This window comes from Chaetodon trifascialis, chromosome 22, assembly GCF_039877785.1.
Source record: "Chaetodon trifascialis isolate fChaTrf1 chromosome 22, fChaTrf1.hap1, whole genome shotgun sequence".
NCBI lineage: Eukaryota > Metazoa > Chordata > Actinopteri > Chaetodontiformes > Chaetodontidae > Chaetodon > Chaetodon trifascialis.
Window position 1 is genome coordinate 14,900,040 of NC_092077.1, and position 18,554 is coordinate 14,918,593.

General features: G+C 39.6%; 1 protein-coding gene across 1 annotated transcript; it reads left to right on the forward strand.

The window, feature by feature from the left end:
* Window positions 1-9,473: 9,473 nt before the first annotated feature.
* Window positions 9,474-13,303, forward strand: lum (lumican). The gene is made up of 3 exons (XM_070991920.1): window positions 9,474-9,558; window positions 10,572-11,450; window positions 11,820-13,303. The coding sequence occupies exons 2-3, from the start codon at window positions 10,577-10,579 to the stop codon at window positions 11,972-11,974; spliced, it is 1,029 nt and encodes a 342-aa protein (XP_070848021.1). The 5' UTR covers window positions 9,474-9,558; window positions 10,572-10,576; the 3' UTR covers window positions 11,975-13,303.
* The last annotated feature ends 5,251 nt before the right edge of the window (window positions 13,304-18,554 follow it).

Sequence of the window (18,554 nt, forward strand, 5' to 3'; positions counted from 1 at the left end):
TTAAGGAATAGGTGCATCTTAGCTACTTTTTTGGCTTTAATTAAACCAACAGTGTAAATCATATCAATGACAGTGCCCTGTTATAGACCCACGTTTCGCAAACTACACTGAAAAATAAAGGTTTTTTGGCAATTCATTTCATCCCATTGAGAATTTGTGAACTATTTTTCATAAAAAATGAATTATATTACCCCTGGGTGACATACAGTACTTGTTCCAAGCGCAGTTTCGCATCTATTTTCTATATTGCCTTATCCTGTGAAGGGTTCAGGGGCTGGAGACATTCCCAGCATGTGCTGGCCAAGAGTCAGGGTACACTCCATCACAAGATGTACTGTATGCATTTACAGGACACATACAGCATGCATCTATATATACAAATAGACAGACAACGCATTCAATTTAGAGTCTCCAGTCCCCCGTGTCTATGGTTTGTGGGAGGAAACCGGAACTCCCTGAGGAAATCACACTGACACAGGAAGAGCAAACTCCACAGAGGCCGACCAGTTTGATAACAGATTTTCTCGCTGTGGGGAAACAATTGGAATCACTGAGCCCTCGCACCAAAGCATCCAGGTCCCACAGTAAGTGAAAACCATTCGCTGGAGGGTCCAAAGAAAGTTAAACATTCAAACTCATGGTAGATTAATTTGCTACCTGAGCAGCCTCTAACTTATATTGATGGGTTTTGTGGACTGAGGTAAAAAAAAAATATTTGCACAAGGACCATTTCTGGCCCCTGAGGCACCAGTAATTTCTAATCCCTCAGTCATTTAAAAGACTGTAATGGGAATATTTACGTTGAAGAAAAAAGAAATGGAACTCCCTTGAGACAGAAAGGGGCTGAGACTCCTGCCTCAGGAAGCAGGTTTTACAGTGTCTAATGGTCAGTGTTTCATAAGAATCTAGTTTTTCTCACTTTGTGCGTTTGTTGACCAATTTTTCATTAAATTATAAAGTAGGCTCAGAGGCTCAGGAGGCTCAGAAATTACAAATAACAATAACATGTGATTTGATGACAGTAGATGCATTGTTAAGCCATAATTTTGACTATTTATTTTCTAACCCCTTGCATTTCCTTTTTCTGGTCCTATGTTCCCATGGTTAATAATTTATGTTATGTTTGTCCCTTGAAACATTAAAAAATGTCCTCTGAATGAATTTCTCTTTATAAACTGAGCAAAAACTAGAAAAGCATCAGTGCAATCAGTGCATTATTGCCATTGACTGTTTATTTGAACCTTTTTTTGGTTTACACCACTAATGTCAGACACATACCGAGCCCAATCAAACAGTTCTTAGTATTATGTCAGCTACAACAAAATGTTGCGAGGAAAAATAGATAAATGAGTAGATGTATGCTAGGACTGAAAAATATACTTCAGTTTTCATTTGATTTATCAGCTTAACTGGTAAAATAAACTGTGAAAGTTGTCTCCTTTGGGACACCATAGTAAACTCCCTCCTGCATTTAAAATGCTAACTTTGTGGAGTTAAATTACAAATAATGCAAACAGCCCACCCGAAAAAGAAGCCATCAAAAAAATAAGTTATGACTGGCGCAAAATCCTCCTCTCTGATACGACTTGGGTCTTGTTTTCTTTTTCAGACATGGACAGACTGAAAAGCATCAGTGTTTGAGAGCTGGCGCTCATCCCAGCAACGCACAGTCAGTTCAGTACAGCAACATGAATGTACTTCAATCTGTTGCCCCCATGTGGTGGTTATTAGTACAGCACTTTCTATTATGTTTCCCTCCCCCCCGAAGCACACACATGCAGGAGTATGGTGCAACTTGATCTCCTGAACAGACGACTATCTTCTAGACCATTATTGCTTCAGGCCCTTTGCCAGTATTTATGTGTGTTGGTGCATGGGTATTGAGTAGTTTTTGCGTCTTCAAGGTTTCAATTTATGTGTAAGCAGATTTACACATTTGATTTAAACATTTGATAAGAAAAAGTTTTGAGACAGTCAGTGGTCTGCACATATGTTTCCATCGACTTAATGCGGACCATGTTTGCACATGAACTCATAGCTTAGTGTGTTTTCATATGCACATGTGAGCGTGTGTGTGCGTTGCTGCAGTGCCTGCCATGTGGTGATTATGCAACTAAACTAACCTGAGCTGCTTCACCATGTCAAAAGCAAAGACCGGTGAGATCCTGCTGAAAAGCAGATGTCACAGGTTTATGCAGACGGTTAGCTCAATCTGTAAATCCAAACTTCATCAAATGTAGCCTACACACAACCTTGGTTTATACCTGTCTGACAACTGTCCCTGCAATATAATACTAAATTCGCCACTCAAATCCTCCTATCAACATCATAGCAATGTGTTAATGTAATGTGTAATTACAGTGGATGAGACTTTTTATATGAAAACAATATACTTTAGCTGGTGTAGTTTACAGCATATCCCTTAATTCCTTAAAGGGATTGTAAGAAAATGTTGTTTGTGTGATACAGGTAGGTGATTTAAACATAGAGGAACGGAGGTGTGTTGTGTTAAGTAGATCTTCCGGTCTGATTTAGAGCCGGTCCACTGCACATGTGAGCCCATGCGGGACAAGGTGAGAGAAACACTTGGCCTGCCTTGGGATGAGTCTCTGTTTTAAGTACAGTGCTTACCACATGGCCACATGGTAGGAACAGAAGGTGGTGTCTGGGTGGTGTCTGAGATTTTATTAGAAGGCTCTCTGTGTCTGTGCCAAGAAGTCCAAGAATATCCCTGTTTGCTAATATGCTTGCTTGGATCTCCATCTGTGTACTACCTCTGTCGGAGCATGTGCATGTGCTCTTATTTATGTGAATGTGTCCGTCTCTCTGAAGTCATGACAAGGAAGAATGTTTTTATCTTTTATGTTTCATCTATGATATATGATACATATATATCCAGTGCTAATTCACTAGTCCTGTAAATCTTGCAGGGAGGCAGATGCTTTTCACTTGAGAAAAAAAAAGAATGAATAGTTGAAAGAGGCTCCCCTAATGCAGAAAAGATAATGGTCCATCTACAGCTGAATGTATGAACCTTCATGCCATAGTGACATAATGTATAACATAAATGCTGCATAGGGTCAGTGTGGACTACGTGAAAATATCAATCATATACATTACAGAAAAGGGGCAGAGGATGACAAAAGCAGGCCTGTAATTTCTTCTCAGCGATCATCCTTTTTCAGGGTGAAAGGACAGATGTCATTAGCATCGTTCATCAGGCTAGCTGGTGGAGGCGAGCTAGTATTTTATGCTAGTTCCATGAGTATGTTGAAAATGCTGTCTCTAACTGACTATCTCAACAGCTGCTTTGTTTTAAGACAAGAAATCCATAAAAGGGGTCTCAAATATGCCCTTGATGTCTACATCTAGCTACCATGCTAAAAGACTGAGGCTAAAGCTGCATGTCCTGAGCAAAAAGTCAACATGCTCACCAGTTAATGATCCATATAGAAGACATGGAACTAAACAAAAAGCATTGTTCACTTTTTACAGTGTAGAGCTACTTAGTCCAACAGTAGTATGACAGCTAGCCAGTTAGGCTAACTGACAGTTAGCTTGTAGGCTATGAGTAAAAATGCCAGATGAGATCTTATTACGAAGTGGCTGTAAATATAACCTGTGATGTGAAATTAAAAATGTGAAAATTATGCGAAGTTAGTTAGCTAGTAAGTTAGTTAGCCGGACATGCTACCAGACAAAAACACAATTTGATCCACATTTTAGGCCTATAGTTTTGCTTTTTTTTTTTATTTTTTTTTTTTTTTATGACCTTTAAAAAGTCAAGTATCACTACAGTCCATCTACACCACTTCAGCATGTGGAGAAATCCAACACACTTACCATGCCAAGCTATGGTTGCTAAGCTAATATTACTGGTTATCTGACTTTCGTTTGCCGTTGATTACAATTAATTGAAAATGAATTTCCTAATGGTACAATTCCACAGCTGTTTTCTTGTTATGCAACCGTTTATTGTTTATAAACAGAAGCCATTCCCAAAGATTTATATGCACGCTTCATTTTTTAGAAACATTGTGCAAACATATTGCAGACCACGCACAGATTAACACCACATGTTAACAAAACACATATTCTAGCATAGGTCTTTAACAAAATTGCTTTGTTTTGAACACAATTCTTTATCTGTGCAGAGAAAATAGTCAGATTTGAAACATGAGTGGGTTTAGAACAGTTCAGAAGCCCAGACCTCTGACTTTTTTGTTCAAGGATGTCGTCCATCACTTGGCACTATTACACAACCCTCAACAAAATTACTGTAATAGGGCAAATAAATTGTGAGAAAAACATTGTTAAAAGCCACTGAGAACACATTTTAGGGGAGGAAGCAAAATGTCAAAATGTGTGTTTCCCAGCCTCTACAATGAGATCAGTTTGGAACAGCTTCTCCTCACAAAAACACTGCCAGGAACACAGTTAACGGCAACCAACCAACCCTCAAAGAAACAAACATTCTGGGCAAGTTACAGATGAAGGGCACAGTGTGGATTGTGTGTACAGCGCCCCCGCTTTCTTTTGTCTAAAGTTAACCTCTTGAAGCACAAATATGCACATCCTGCCATTTTCATTGCATTTGTACAAAAAGTACAGAAGTATAAACAGCTTTCAGTCAGTCTTGTCCAATGTCCCAGATTTATTATAAATCCATTTCAACATGCAACAGCATCAAACAGTAAAATGAAATCAAATCTTTTAAAGAACACATTACTGCACTCAACCTCCACTTCATGAGATGTCCAAACACCACCAATGATTTTCATCCAATTTCTGCTTTGTTGATAAACTTAAATTATGGTTAGAAATTGGCCTTAGCATTTGTAAAAGTAAGAAAAACTCTCTGCGGGTCATAACCATGGAAAATCTGTCCATGGATTTTATACAATATAATACTGATAGTGTGGAATTGCATGGTTAACATCTAAACTTCTAGTCCACCAGGACACACCTTGTTCTTATTGTTCTGTGTTAAATTGTGACATTAACACTGCAATCTTGCTTTGGTGTGCAAACTTAGTTTCACATATCAATGCAATAACTACTTGCAACCAGTAAACACACCAAAGTGAAAAGAAAGAATGACGGAGGGGCTGAAATCTGACTTTTAAAAGAAATGAATGAAAAAGAAGAAAGCTATCTGGATCAGCCACTCGTAAAATATATGGGAAACAGGTTTATGTTTTTGTTCTTCCATATTCTGTATGTTTTCTGGCCATTCTACATGTACCATGTAAAAAGAACATCACTGAAGAAATCCCAAGACAATGTGTGTTCTATCCGTGAATTTATTTTCTAATATAATTCATTAGTTGGCACTACTACAGGGAAATTAAACAAGTTACACTTGAGTACAAACAAAGTATTACGAAACCAGCGTTGAAAGCCAATGTCTGCCGTCTGGCCCAACGGAAAGGATATGAGAGCATAAGGCAGACATCAACACGTTCAAGGAGAAGCGCAGTGACTAAGCACAATGACAAAATGTCTGTTTTCCAGCCTCCAGTCTGGAACAGCTTAAGTCTGGGTTCACACAAAAACACTGCCAGTAACAGTGGTAAAATCACTCCAACCTCAAGGAAATAAATATTGTGGGCAATTTTCTGATGAAGAGCACAAACCTGAACTGTGTCTGGACCAATGGAAAGCTGCATAAGAACAGATGGTTGTGCACATAGTGACTCCTTCAATCAATAGTTTGATGATTAAATGTGTGACATGAAAGGTGTTGTTCATTGTGATGAACCCACAGAGAATTATCACCCAATTCTGCAGTTCCCCTCAGCTCTATGGTGCATTTTAGCATTTTTATCATCATTGTTTTTGTTTCTTGGTTCAGTCTCACTCTTCTCATCAGCTATTTCCAGCAGCACTAAACAGCTTCATTAGCAAGAAGAAACAGCAAACAGACAAAGTTAGCCACTGGCTGGTGAACGTTGTGCAGCATTTAGCAGCTAATGAGCTCAACAGGAGTTAATTTTTGCCAGGTGGCCAGAAACGTAACACCAAATGAACACTAATGTCAGCCTGCATCTGATGAATGTGAAAATTGGCAACTGTTCACCACAACAACTTTACAAGGTAATAATGTCAGTCTCCTGTTTACATCTTGTTGCAACGTTCCCAGGTGGCCAGATAATCTACTTGTGCAAGTTTAAATGGACAATTTGTGTGCACAATTTTGCAGTAATTTGGCCAAGAAGCTGGGGCCACTGCAGTATTAACTCAAAATCTAGGGTGAATAGCAAGCAAGATAGCCACTCCCATGAGGCAAGAAGTATTTGGTGATATCATGTGTCACAAATCTTTCTCCAAGTCATTTCTGGCTAAACAGACTGCAGTGCATGGAGATCTGGGCCTTCCAACCTGGAGAGAAGAGAGAAAGCAGCCTTAACAAGTCACCTATGCTATGAGCCTATGTGGCACCAGGTGTGGATCATTCCCTATAATGAAAGACTAGCAGTACATTTAACTTGAACCTCTACTATTTTGCACTGGGCAGGTTGAATATTACTTTATAGGTGGTATAGGTGTAACCTTTTTGGTGAATTTGGAGACATAAATTCAACTCAAATGCATCATTTGCAGCCCACAGTGTCCAGCAGCCCACTGTGCCCCATGAGTTGTTTAATGGAGGGTTCAAGCAATCCTCATCAGGTAGTTAGGAAATGTTACATGACTGTTTAATCACCAGGTGTTTGTGTCAAGACAGTAAATACAGGGTGTCTCTACAACTAGACTAAATTCACTGCAGGTTGTAAATAATAGAAAACTCGAACTCCTCTGTTTGCTCTTGCTGTTCAAACACACCGTTAGTTTTGGGTTCAAACTGCCTTCTTTTGGTTTCATTACTCAGCACTGCTTTAGTTGATGGAGACCAGCAATTTGAAATGGGTAAGCTGAAAGCTGCCGAATGGGATGTTGATTCTCGGTGGAATTAATATACTGCAGTCCTTTTACATGACAGACAGACATATCATTAAGAATGAATGATTTATGCATGTGTTTGCATGCTGCTCATTTAAAAACCAACTTTGACAGAATCAGGAGACTTTATGGTGGAGTTATAGTAATGTTTGACACATGTTCAATATGCTGACGATCAGCTATAAACAAGTTTCAGCTCAGGGTTTTGAATTTACTCTTCTGTTTACATTCTGGTCACAGATTGTGCCTGTGGCTAACTAGAACCAGTAATCAGCAGGGCCCTGGTGCTCCAGGATTACCACTGTAAGGCTTTAAGGACTATGATTAATGCAAGTAGGTCAAAATAAACCCAATATCACTACATTTTGGTTTGGTTTTGTTTAAATGAAACCAGAAACATTTGAAGAGTTTCAAAGGTTTGCTGAGATTCTAAAATGTTTGTGCTTCATGTTGAACACCTTTATTGTTTCTCAGTTGGTTGAGTGCATGTGTTAGATTACTTCTAAAGCTATTGACCAGACAATGCTAATAACTTGCTCCTGCGGCCTATGAGACATCTGCTGTAACTCTAAAGTCGTCTATCACTGTACGTCAGTAGAGACATACGAGTTAGTGAAACAGGAGTTGTCTCTTATTTGTTATTCAGAAACAAAGTTCTTAAGAAAAATGATTCAGAGAAAGAGAAACACAGGCAGAGAAAAAAAGAAAAAAAAATGCTTCACTGACAGGAAATAGTTGTAGGACAGTTTTTACTTCTCGTAACAAAAATCTGAGAGGCTGTAAGTTTGCTTAGATGGCTGGCTGTTGGAAATTACCACACACTTTCTCATTACCGAGGCTTTGAGGTGCTTTGTGTACTTAAATGGCAAACAGTTTGTTTTGGTCTTCATACTGTTTTCTCTTGTTTGAAAAGTACGGCATCTACATTAAAGGAACATTCCATTCTTTTCCAACCTCACAGTTTGTACAATCAATCCTATCATGTCTGATTCAGCAGATTTGCTAAACGCTGTTTTACAACAGCATCCTCTGGGCCAATCAACACAAGTCTATCCCTTCCCTTCATGCCTCATTCCTCTTCCACTTTGTTGCACCCTATGTGTGTACTCTGGTTAAAATAAACGTGGGAGGCAATGAAAATGATTCACAAAATTTCCTGCAGTGCTGCTAGTTTATTGCACCAGGTTTGCCAAGATTTTGAAAAAATAATGAGAAAAAGAGCAAGAAATCCAGTGAGTAATATATTGTAAACGCCAAATTAAAACCCATACTCAATACAGCATTTATCATTTGATGTCTTTCAAATCAAAAACACTGAATGGGTGGTGGGTTTTTCTTCACAAATCCATAGGTTTAGTGGGTCGAAGGAGCCTGCAGATGCAAGCGAGGATATAATTCTAAAAAGGCAGTTGAATGACTCAGATTTTGTTAAACTGATTATCTGGTTTGGGAGGAAAAGAAAAATGTGCACAATAGGCACATGCATTTCAGTCTTACATATCTTGGGAAATCAGATATCTTGAGTTAGAATGTGAGGTGTGGAAATTTTCCACACCCGAGAAATGCGTCCAAGATGGTCTCTAAGAATGTGAGCAAAGTAACAGACCCAACTGCGACCAATTAAAGCCAGGCGTCAATTCCCGACATACTGTGATGGACGTCCACCAGCAAATGGGGGAAACATTTGGCCGTTTATCTCCCCTAGCCCCCCTTCCTCAACTGCAAAGAACATAGAAGTGGAACATCACCCTGGTCCTTTTTGTTCATGTGTCTCTCTATTTGAAGAGTGGAGAGGGGCTTGTGGAGAAGAAAAATATGTACAAGAGTATAAGAGTGAAAAGTAGAATAATTCATAGACATATGGGATCAATTGGCAATCTGCTTTAACCTGCAGTTACAGTGCCATGCCTTTGGTTCAAAACAGAGCAGAAGAAATGTTTGCGTCAAGTGTTATGCAAGTCTTCTCTGGCCGTCTCATAACCTTTTTGTCAGATTTTCCAATGCCTTATTCACAGCTTGAGAGGTACAGCTGAATTTATCCGTCTTCATAACCAGCGTCTGGGTTCAATGGCTGCCAGAGATCGTTTCACATTTTTCCACACATCACTTCTCCTACTCTTTTGATTTTTCCACAAACAGACGCCCCAACTTCAGCTTGAGTTTTTGCTTGCGCACACGTTGTTGTTGTTGTTGTTTGGAGGACAATCACCAGAATGCACTAGAGGTGGTTTGTAAAGGTGATAAACAGTAGAAAAGGTGGAGGTAATACTTACAGCAGGCATTTTTTAGCTTTTTTTGCAGTAAAATGTTCCTGCTTCTTGCTGCACCTGCTCTTGGTTAGTGAACAGCAGTTTTTGGATGATGCTCCCGCAGACATTCTGATGACACCTTCAATTTATATGACGACCTGACTCCAGCTCGCTGCAGAAGCCTCCCCCCTCCACCCCCTTCCTTTTTTCCCTTACTGTTTCTCCATCTTCCCCTCTCTCTCTCTCTCCTCCCCCTCTCTCCTTCTTTCCCTCTGTGTTTTTCTCCTGAGACTTCCAGTTTTTGAACAGCACACTGTTCTTACCTACTGGCCCTCCACCCCACACATACGAAGAGAGAGAACCTCAGGTAAGCTTGCATATGGAGGCATGGATTTGTGATTTCCTGTTTGATTATTCCTCGTTATTTCTGTTTTCCGGATGGGATTATCAGCTGTCACTGCTAGGCTTTTGGGCAGTGGCTAGTGCTGCTGCAGAGAAGGCAAGAATACCAGTGCATGGAGCAAAGAATAAGGGGTAGAAGTTTGAGGATTTGCACATTGTTTTAGGAAAACCAGCAATAGTCTATTAACCTACATCCTTCATGTTCATATGGATCTACAATGCTCTTTTGGGACTTTCATAGATTTCGGTAACTTTAGACTTTTGAGGCAATCTGTTGCACTTGGATCCAAGTTCTTCTGTGCATTTTTCAACTTTTTGGTATGAATTATTCTGGTTTTGCGCTGTCTACAGGGTTGATTTTGCACATGATCCTAGACTAGTTATATATCTTCTTTTAGTTCCTTATTCTATGTGTTATGCAAACACTTTTTTTGATTGCTTAACACATTAAACATATGTTGAAGATTGGTGTGACATTTATGTATGCACATCTATTGTGTACTCTTGGAACATCTGTGTTGCGTTACTGCTCTCATAGCTGGTTTCTGCAGAAAAGCATCCCATCTATCATAGTTGATAGATGAAGTGGTGCTGGGAGCAGTGCAGTTTGGTCCAAGCTGCAGCTGTAATGATGTGGCTCGACACAGATAATTGAATCAAGGAGGCTAGGAGTTTTGGTCTCCAGTCAGTTTACATGAACTCTTGACCCATTATATAATACTCTGGGGAGTGGGTGTGGCAATATGGTGTATGTAGGGGGGTTAGATCAACATTTTTTTTTTTTTTGCATAATCAGTTAAAAGTTTCAGTTTTGTTTTGTAGCTCTTTTGTCTTTTGATTTTCTTTATCAATGAATCCCTGAAAATTGTCCAAATGCTCATTTTGACACTATTAGCTTACATTTTGTTGCTCTTGATCCCTCTAATCTTTCTATCTTGTTCCCTGCCCCCTCTTCCCTTCTCTTTGTTGGATTCACAGGAGCCATGTTTCCTCTCCGCATACCGCTGTTGGCCGTTTTGGTCAGTGTGGCCCTGTGCCAGTATTATGACTACGACTACCAGCCTGTTTCCATGCTAGGACCCTCCGGGCCAAACTGTAATCAAGAATGCGAGTGCCCGATCAACTTCCCCAGTGCCATGTATTGTGACAGCCGCAAGCTCAAGTTTGTTCCCATAGTCCCAACAGGGATCAAGTACCTGTACCTGCAGAACAACCAGATAGAGGAGATCAAGGCAGGTGTGTTTGATAATGTTACTGAAACACTTCGCTGGCTGGTACTTGACAACAACCAGATTACCAACAGTAAGATAGCAAAGGGCACAATCGACAAACTCACAGGCCTGGAGAAGCTATTCTTCAGCTACAACAACCTGACAGAGCCAATCATCCCTCCCTCAAAGTCCCTCGATGAGCTGAAGATGATGCACAACAAGTTGTCCAAGTTCCCGTCTGGACTCTTGAGTGACAAGGAGAATTTGACCTCCATCAACCTCCAGCACAATCAGCTGAGCTCTGATGCCATTTCGGGGGCATTCAAAGGGCCAAAGAAGCTGCTCTCCCTGGATGTGAGCCACAACAAGCTGAAGAAGCTGCCAGCCGGAGTCCCCAGTTCGCTGGAGATCCTCTATGCTGACTACAACGATATTGACGGTATCGGAGCAGGATACCTGAACAAGCTGCCCGCACTGCAGTACCTGAGGATCTCCCACAACAAGCTGGTGGACTCCGGACTCCCTGCTGGAGTGTTCAATACGACATCACTGGTGGAGCTGGACCTGTCTTTCAACAAACTGCAGTCCATCCCTGAGATCAACGAGCAGCTGGAGCAACTCTACCTCCAGGCCAATGAGATCAACAGTGAGTGGCAACTGTCAATCTTATTCATATCTTATGATACTCTCTTCAAAAAGAATTGTTCAATATCTTACTTGACAGATTTCTTAAAGGTGCCCTGTCAACTAAAAATTATGTTTACATTTAGCCGAAGCCCACTGTGTGTATCCTTTCGGTCAAACAAAATGCTTTTTATCTTCCTTTCCATTAAACATTGCAGTCTTCTTCACTAGCTCTGCAGGTGCAATACCATGCTACTTTGAGTGTTATCGCCACCTACTGTCAATCAGCAGAACAGCATGAAACCACATACACACTGAAAACAAACAGGTACCTCTGTTTTGTTTTTCTACTAACTTCCATAACATTCTCTCAATTTTTGATTTTCTGCAGAGTTTGACCTGGCAAGTTTCTGCAAGTTCACTGGACCCATCAACTTTTCCCGCCTGAAGCATCTGCGTCTGGACGCCAACAATATCACACATAGCAGCATGCCCCCTGACTACGTCAACTGCCTGCGCCTTGCTTCAGATATCATGTTTGAATAAGGACTTCCCTCAAACCCATGACCTTTCCATAACCCCCTTATCTGCAGCTCAGCTCAAAGCCTTCTGGACTTAATGTCGTAGTATCCCCTCTTTCGTAGTACTCACATGTCTTTGCACATAAGTAGTATGCAAATCTGGGGTACTGTAGTGGTATCTTCATCCATTAAATATATATCTTGAGTAAATCAAGAGCTGGGCGAATTTGAGATACATTCAATGGAAAGACAATCAACAATTTTGCAAATGTTTTTGCAACACTTACAATCAGATTGTTAAATCCAACAAGCATCAAACAAGTGTTTCACAATTTGTCTCTCGATATGAAGGAATATTCTCATTGTTGAAATAAATATGAAGGCAAAAAGAAAAAAAGTAAAAAAATATATATATGTGAAAGTAAATAGCCAAAAGTTCATAGTTTTCATAGTAAAACACACACGTTAAACATTCCAAACTTGTGTTTGATTATCATGAATACAGACACAATGGAGTAAACTATGGCTCCGTGTCTCAATTTAATGGTAGTGTTATTTTGTTGTCCGTTTTGTATGTTCCAGTGTTTAGCATGTATAGTATAATGTGGGTACAGTAATTAGTCCATTGCTGTGCAAAGGGCCAGCAAAGAAGGACTTCCTTAAAGAGAAAAGATGAACAAATGTAAAATAGCAGTTACACAGCAGTCACATTTTCCACATCTTGAATGAATCAAAGTGGTTTTAATGAAAATACCAGTGCTACTTACTCATGTTCACCATTGAATGCCTTCTTCACATTCAAATAGTGCCAAGTCCCACTCACTGACATCTTTAAACTATAAAGTAAAATTTCTGTTTCTGAAGTACTTGGTGTTGAAAAGTAGAATAAATGACACATGATTAAAAAGACAGTGGTTATTATCTTTGAAATGACTTTGTTATTTAGACCTTGAGATTACAGTATGATGTTTTCTTGAAATCACGAGTCACATTGTTTCTTTATTTTAGCTACTTCCTAGCCGTCAACTGTCATGCGCATTGCTGATTTGTATACAACATTTGCATTACTTGCATGCAACCAATGGTACCAATCTTTGATAATAAACTACAGCTTTTGCAGTTAAGGTGCTTTCATTGTTCCGTTGTTGTTTGCCATGTCCGATAAATGCTTCTTACCATTACAAAGTCAACTTGGCAGCAGTGTCACGTTGATTGAAGTTATGTTAGAATATCACATGTTGTTTCGGTAATTTTTCATTTCATTGATTTGTTTTGTGGCCTTTGACTAAGTAACTGGATTTGAACTTGGATTTACTGTAAGGAAACCAACCAAAGTTGAATAAACTATATTTCCAACATATTTGTATGATATCACTTTTTAATCCTGCTCTAATTAATTTCTAGCATGTTCCGAAAAACAAATTAATAAAGCCACCTCATTTACAAAGCAAAACTGTAAGTTGTATATAGCCAAATTAACTTTAAGGACTGCCAACATTGTGCCTAGAAATGAAATTTTGTGCCACTTTCAAACCAGGCATCCCTTATTAAGGCTCCAAAATACTGAATACATGATTCGTTAAATGTTACATTAACTCTTTGTAAATCAGTATTTCGCCCGTAATGAAGACAACTTCCTTGGCTGGTGTAACAGAACATTACTTGCACGATATAAACTATTTATATCCATTAATTTGGTGGGAATTGTTAATTTTTGCTGTTAATGAAGTTAACAACTTTGGGTTTTCTCTACAAATCACTGCATTGATGACACTGACTACACAGTGAATTATACCCACTCCTCGAATACTGAGAATCTTATTGCTCTATAATGATTCAAAACATTAGAATAATAGTAAATATATATATATATATATAATAAACATTCAAATCTCCTCTCTTAAAGTCTGGTTTCAGGAATGAGCTGAAGCCAAATTAAAGGAGCCAACAAACAAAAGCCATACAGTCTGCAGTCAGTCTTGTCCACAGAGAGAATACAGTATTTGAAGCAGTTAAGATGTGTTTCACCTCATTACGACAGTGCATGATTAGCTGCAGATTGCTGCTTACTCTGCAGAGTGCGCTGGCTTTTGTTACTGGCCTAACTCTTTAGGATGAAGTCATAACGATTATAAAAGGAAAAAGCTTTCTTTTTTTTAAAGAGGAATGGAAGATTCGTTTATTTATTCTCCAACACCTGTTGGTGTGTTTCACATATACTGTTTACATTCATGGCCCAGATGTTTTCATGGAGCCATACATTGTGGTCTTAATTTGGATCTAGTATTCTCCAGATTTCACTTTGTGTCTCTCAAGTCATTAATTTACAGTAATGACATAGAGAACCTATCATCTTTGTTCTGTCCTATGTTTCAATGTAGCTGCAGAGTGAGGCAGAAAGAAGCAGCTGGTCCTGGAGGGATGCAGGGGTTGCAGGGTTTCAGCGCAATACCGCAGCTTTAAGATATTTTCTGTGTAAATCTACCCTTCCAACTGTCTCAGACAGAAACCACAAATGTCCCATGATGTTTTAAAAGTATTTTATTATTTCAGTAAAGCTTCCCTGTGGAGTTTTAATACAAACAGTTAAAGTTTCCTTAAGAGAAGACTCTCCTATAGTGGGCTGTTTCCAATAAGATAAATTTTAGTGTGCATATTTGCCTTGTCAAAGGCTCCTCCATGTGCATGTCGCCACCACTTGTGGTCAATATTGATAAAATTGTTGTCATTCTTCTAAAACCCTCTGCTGAAAGTTGTATTTTACAGACAGCACTGAACCGCCTTCAAGAGCGATTCATGCAGGGTCATTGAAAGGTTTTGCATCAGCATGACTGTTTTCCTGCAGAAAACCAAAGCTAAACGTTTTTGTTCTCATGTTTTGTATCTCGACAGGCCAAAAACAATTGGAGAGAAACAATAAATGTACTGATTTCTGAATGCTTTTGGTCCCTTCGTGAGGGTGAGGTGCTCTTGTGATTGGAGGAGTCTGAGAAATGTGTGTTTCATGGTGTGCCAGAGGGAAATCAAGCAATAAAATCAGCACATTCCTTTTGGTTTCTGCATCATCTTTCAAAATGGTACCATCCATTTTACCAGGATCAAGGCTGAATATGGAATGTTTTAATATATATATATATACACACACACACACACACACACACACACACACACACACACACACACATATATATATATATCCATGTCTGTATTTTGAATATTTAGAACTTTTATATTTATAACTTTTATAACCTCACAATGCAGTCACACACAGTTAAGTTGGAGATTGTGTGTTGTGGACTATATTTTCGAGATTTAACTGCAGTCGAAACAAGCTATTGTGCACATAGTGTTGTATTATTCATTAAGGCTACAACTGGACCAAATTGTGGCAACGTCATCAGAAAAAGCCTTAAAAATCTGCTTTTCATTATCAACGTTCATAAAGTCGGAAAGCCACGGCAGAAAATTCTCAAAAGGCACAAGTTGTACTCTTTTCTTTTTTTTTTAGCAATCATGAGATTTCTAATCATGCAACTGCTTGTCTTTTTAGATCTTTTCTTCTCATCCCTTCCCTCCAGTGAGTATTGTAAAAGACAACAAAGACACCCACTGCTGGGAATGATTGAAAATATGTCCCCTTGTAACGACCTACAACCCCCACTGTTATATCCTCTTAAATGTTCCTTGTGGTAAATGAATGTACTGACACTCTGGATATTAAATCAGATTCATTGTCATTGTCTTTGCATGTTTACTTGACATTCACTTGTCACTTCTGTTTACAATATCAATAGCGCCTTAACTGTAAAAGCAATTCTGGCTGATGTGCACCACATGTGCTGGAAGCACTAGTTTCTTCCGAATATTACTCACGAGTTCCTTATTAGAGCAGACACTATTTAAAGGCAGTAGGTCAGTTGGTTAGATACGTGGCATTCATAGTGATTATGGAAATGGATTCCAGACGTCTCATTTGATTCCTGCTAGGTGTTTGTAATTAGATCCAGCTGTAAAGCTCAGCAAAACTTAAAATTTGACCCACTTACTGTATGTGAATGAAAGTCGGTTAAATACCAGCAGTTCCCTAGGCCATCCAAGACAAGTCAGGAGTTAGCAGTCTACTCATTTCTACTAGCATTACAACATGTTAAATGTTTGTTTTAACATCTTTTTCACATTTCACATGTTTTTATATGGTCATTTGTACCGGTTTTCAATCTAACACAATTTCCTCCTCTTCCTCCTGAGTCGCCCTTATTTAAATCCTGAGTGGAGCTCCTGTTGCCCGTGTCTAGACAATAAAGCCCTTTATAAAGACTTAAGCCTCATATCCTCCTGCTTGAGACGGTTAGTGAAAGTATAATCAGCTGTTGCAGCCTGGCAGCACAACAGTCCAGACCTTCTCCAGCTGTTCCATCTCTTTATCTCTTTTTTATCTCGCTTTTATTTATAATCTTTGCTCATCCAGCATAACCCCGGGTCTCTAACTTTTATCTAGAGCTTTTTCACTCAACTTTAAATTTCCAGGTCTCTCGTATTGTTGCTGGATATTTCCCTTTCCTCTTTTATTTCAAGCTCTCACCCTTGTCCCCCAAAACTGAACCCATGGGCTCCAGATGTCCCATCTGTGGCCTTAACGCAGACACGCACAGAGCTGAGATGAGAAACAGGGCAAGAAGATGGGGAGGGGTGACAGAAGTGAAAAGTAAAGGCCTGAAGCGTTCATCTTCCAAGGATATTCTTTATATGTAGTGAAAGTAAACTTTTTGTTTGCTTGTTTGTTTTACAATAATGAAATCAAACCACCTTAGGTTTCTCACCAACTACCAGTGGTAACACAGGGTATTGCAGCTTCTGTAATGCTCATGTTATGCACGCCACCTCAAAATTACTCTTTATTTTGATCCATTTGTCCAATAGAGAGAGAGAGAAGAGCCATGTAATTAAATTATTTTATCATATTCATGTGTGCAGGGAACCAACAGGAAGTCAACCAGCTCAGCCAGTGGAAGTCTTAGATGCCCATACCTGCGTTTGTGGGCCCACAAACACAGAAGCATAAGGATGTCGCCATCTTTGAAGTATCTAGTTCTCCTCAGTACATCCACAGTGGGAAGTCAGTGAGGGTCACATCCTTGTTGTTGCACAAGTGACTCCCACTGGATTGTCAGGATGGCTACAGGCAGGAGGGATAGCATGAACCTAGCATGAAGCTCTGAGTTACATGTACGTCAGGAACTAAATACTCAAAATGTACAGAAATATAAAAGAGAAAGAAAAACTACAGAATTATCTACTGATATATTTTATTCAACAGTACTACAGTACTCTTAGCACTCTGTGAGACTGTATTAGGTACAGCAGGACTTTGAGCTAAATGATAACTGCAAGATGCTAACATGCACACAATGACATGCTGATGTTTAGCTAGTATAATATTTGTCATCATCAGCGTCTTAGTTTAACATGTTAGCATCATATATCGTGAGGGGAACAGGAATCTCACATTTCATAGCAATCGATCCAACAGTTGTTGAAATGTTTTGCTCAAAACCATAAATGTCAACATAATCTCAGAACCATGTCTGTACCAAAATTTCATGTCAGTCCATCTGATTTGTTTTGTTTTTTGTTTTTTTCCTTTGTCTGGACCAAAGAGGAGGATACACCTCCTGACAGACAGACCAACATCACCATCCTTAGCGTGTAACGCAGCTAGCATGGCTAAAAACAATGACTCATCAACTACAAATTCACACAAATTATTGTACTAGTCAGATGAAATGTCGTCTATTGCTGCAGGTTTACTGGACTTACAACTTTCCGTGACATCTGAGGGCTGAGTCACTATAAACATAATAACTTTTACTTCCACATAAGTGGTTTACTTTAATTGTGGCCTTGAGCTCCTGCACAACCACAATAGACAATGTTGTATTGTGAAGTTGCTTCTGGCAAAGACCCCGTGTAAAAACGCTCTACAGTGACATCAGTGAGTAATATATGATTGCTGATAGGCCTGATGTGAAAAACTACAAAAAGAAGACTTGGGTTGTAAAAAAACAGGGAATTTTCCTGTAAAAGTTGGGTGTGAATGTCTGACTGCAAACCCCTATAAGTTCCTCTCTAACCTCACCTGATAGTCTTGTAAACACACCCCAAAGCTGTCAGCTGAAGTGAGCCATAAACTGGTCATGCACCCATCCCCCAGAGTAAGGGGTAACAAGCAGATCCTCCATAGCAGACCAAATGGTTAAGATGGGTGGAGTGACAGCAGTTTAACCCTCAACACTGATGACTTCAATCTCTTGAAAAAAGAGGAGACAAAATGAAAGAGGCGGAAAAAACTGCTGGGCTGGCAGAAAAGTAGGCACCACAAACTCTGAAAGGACATCCCAACTCACACACGATCGTCCTCCCACCAACAAACACATGCTCCATCCTCTCGGTTCAGCTGGTGCATGTCCAAAGTGCAGCCTTGGGGGAATCAAACCAACAACAATACAACTCTAACCGGGCTGGCTTGCAGCACTGACCACATCAGAGCCACTGACGCTGTGGACAATCATCAAAGCTAACCATTGGAGAAGCAGAAGAAACAAACC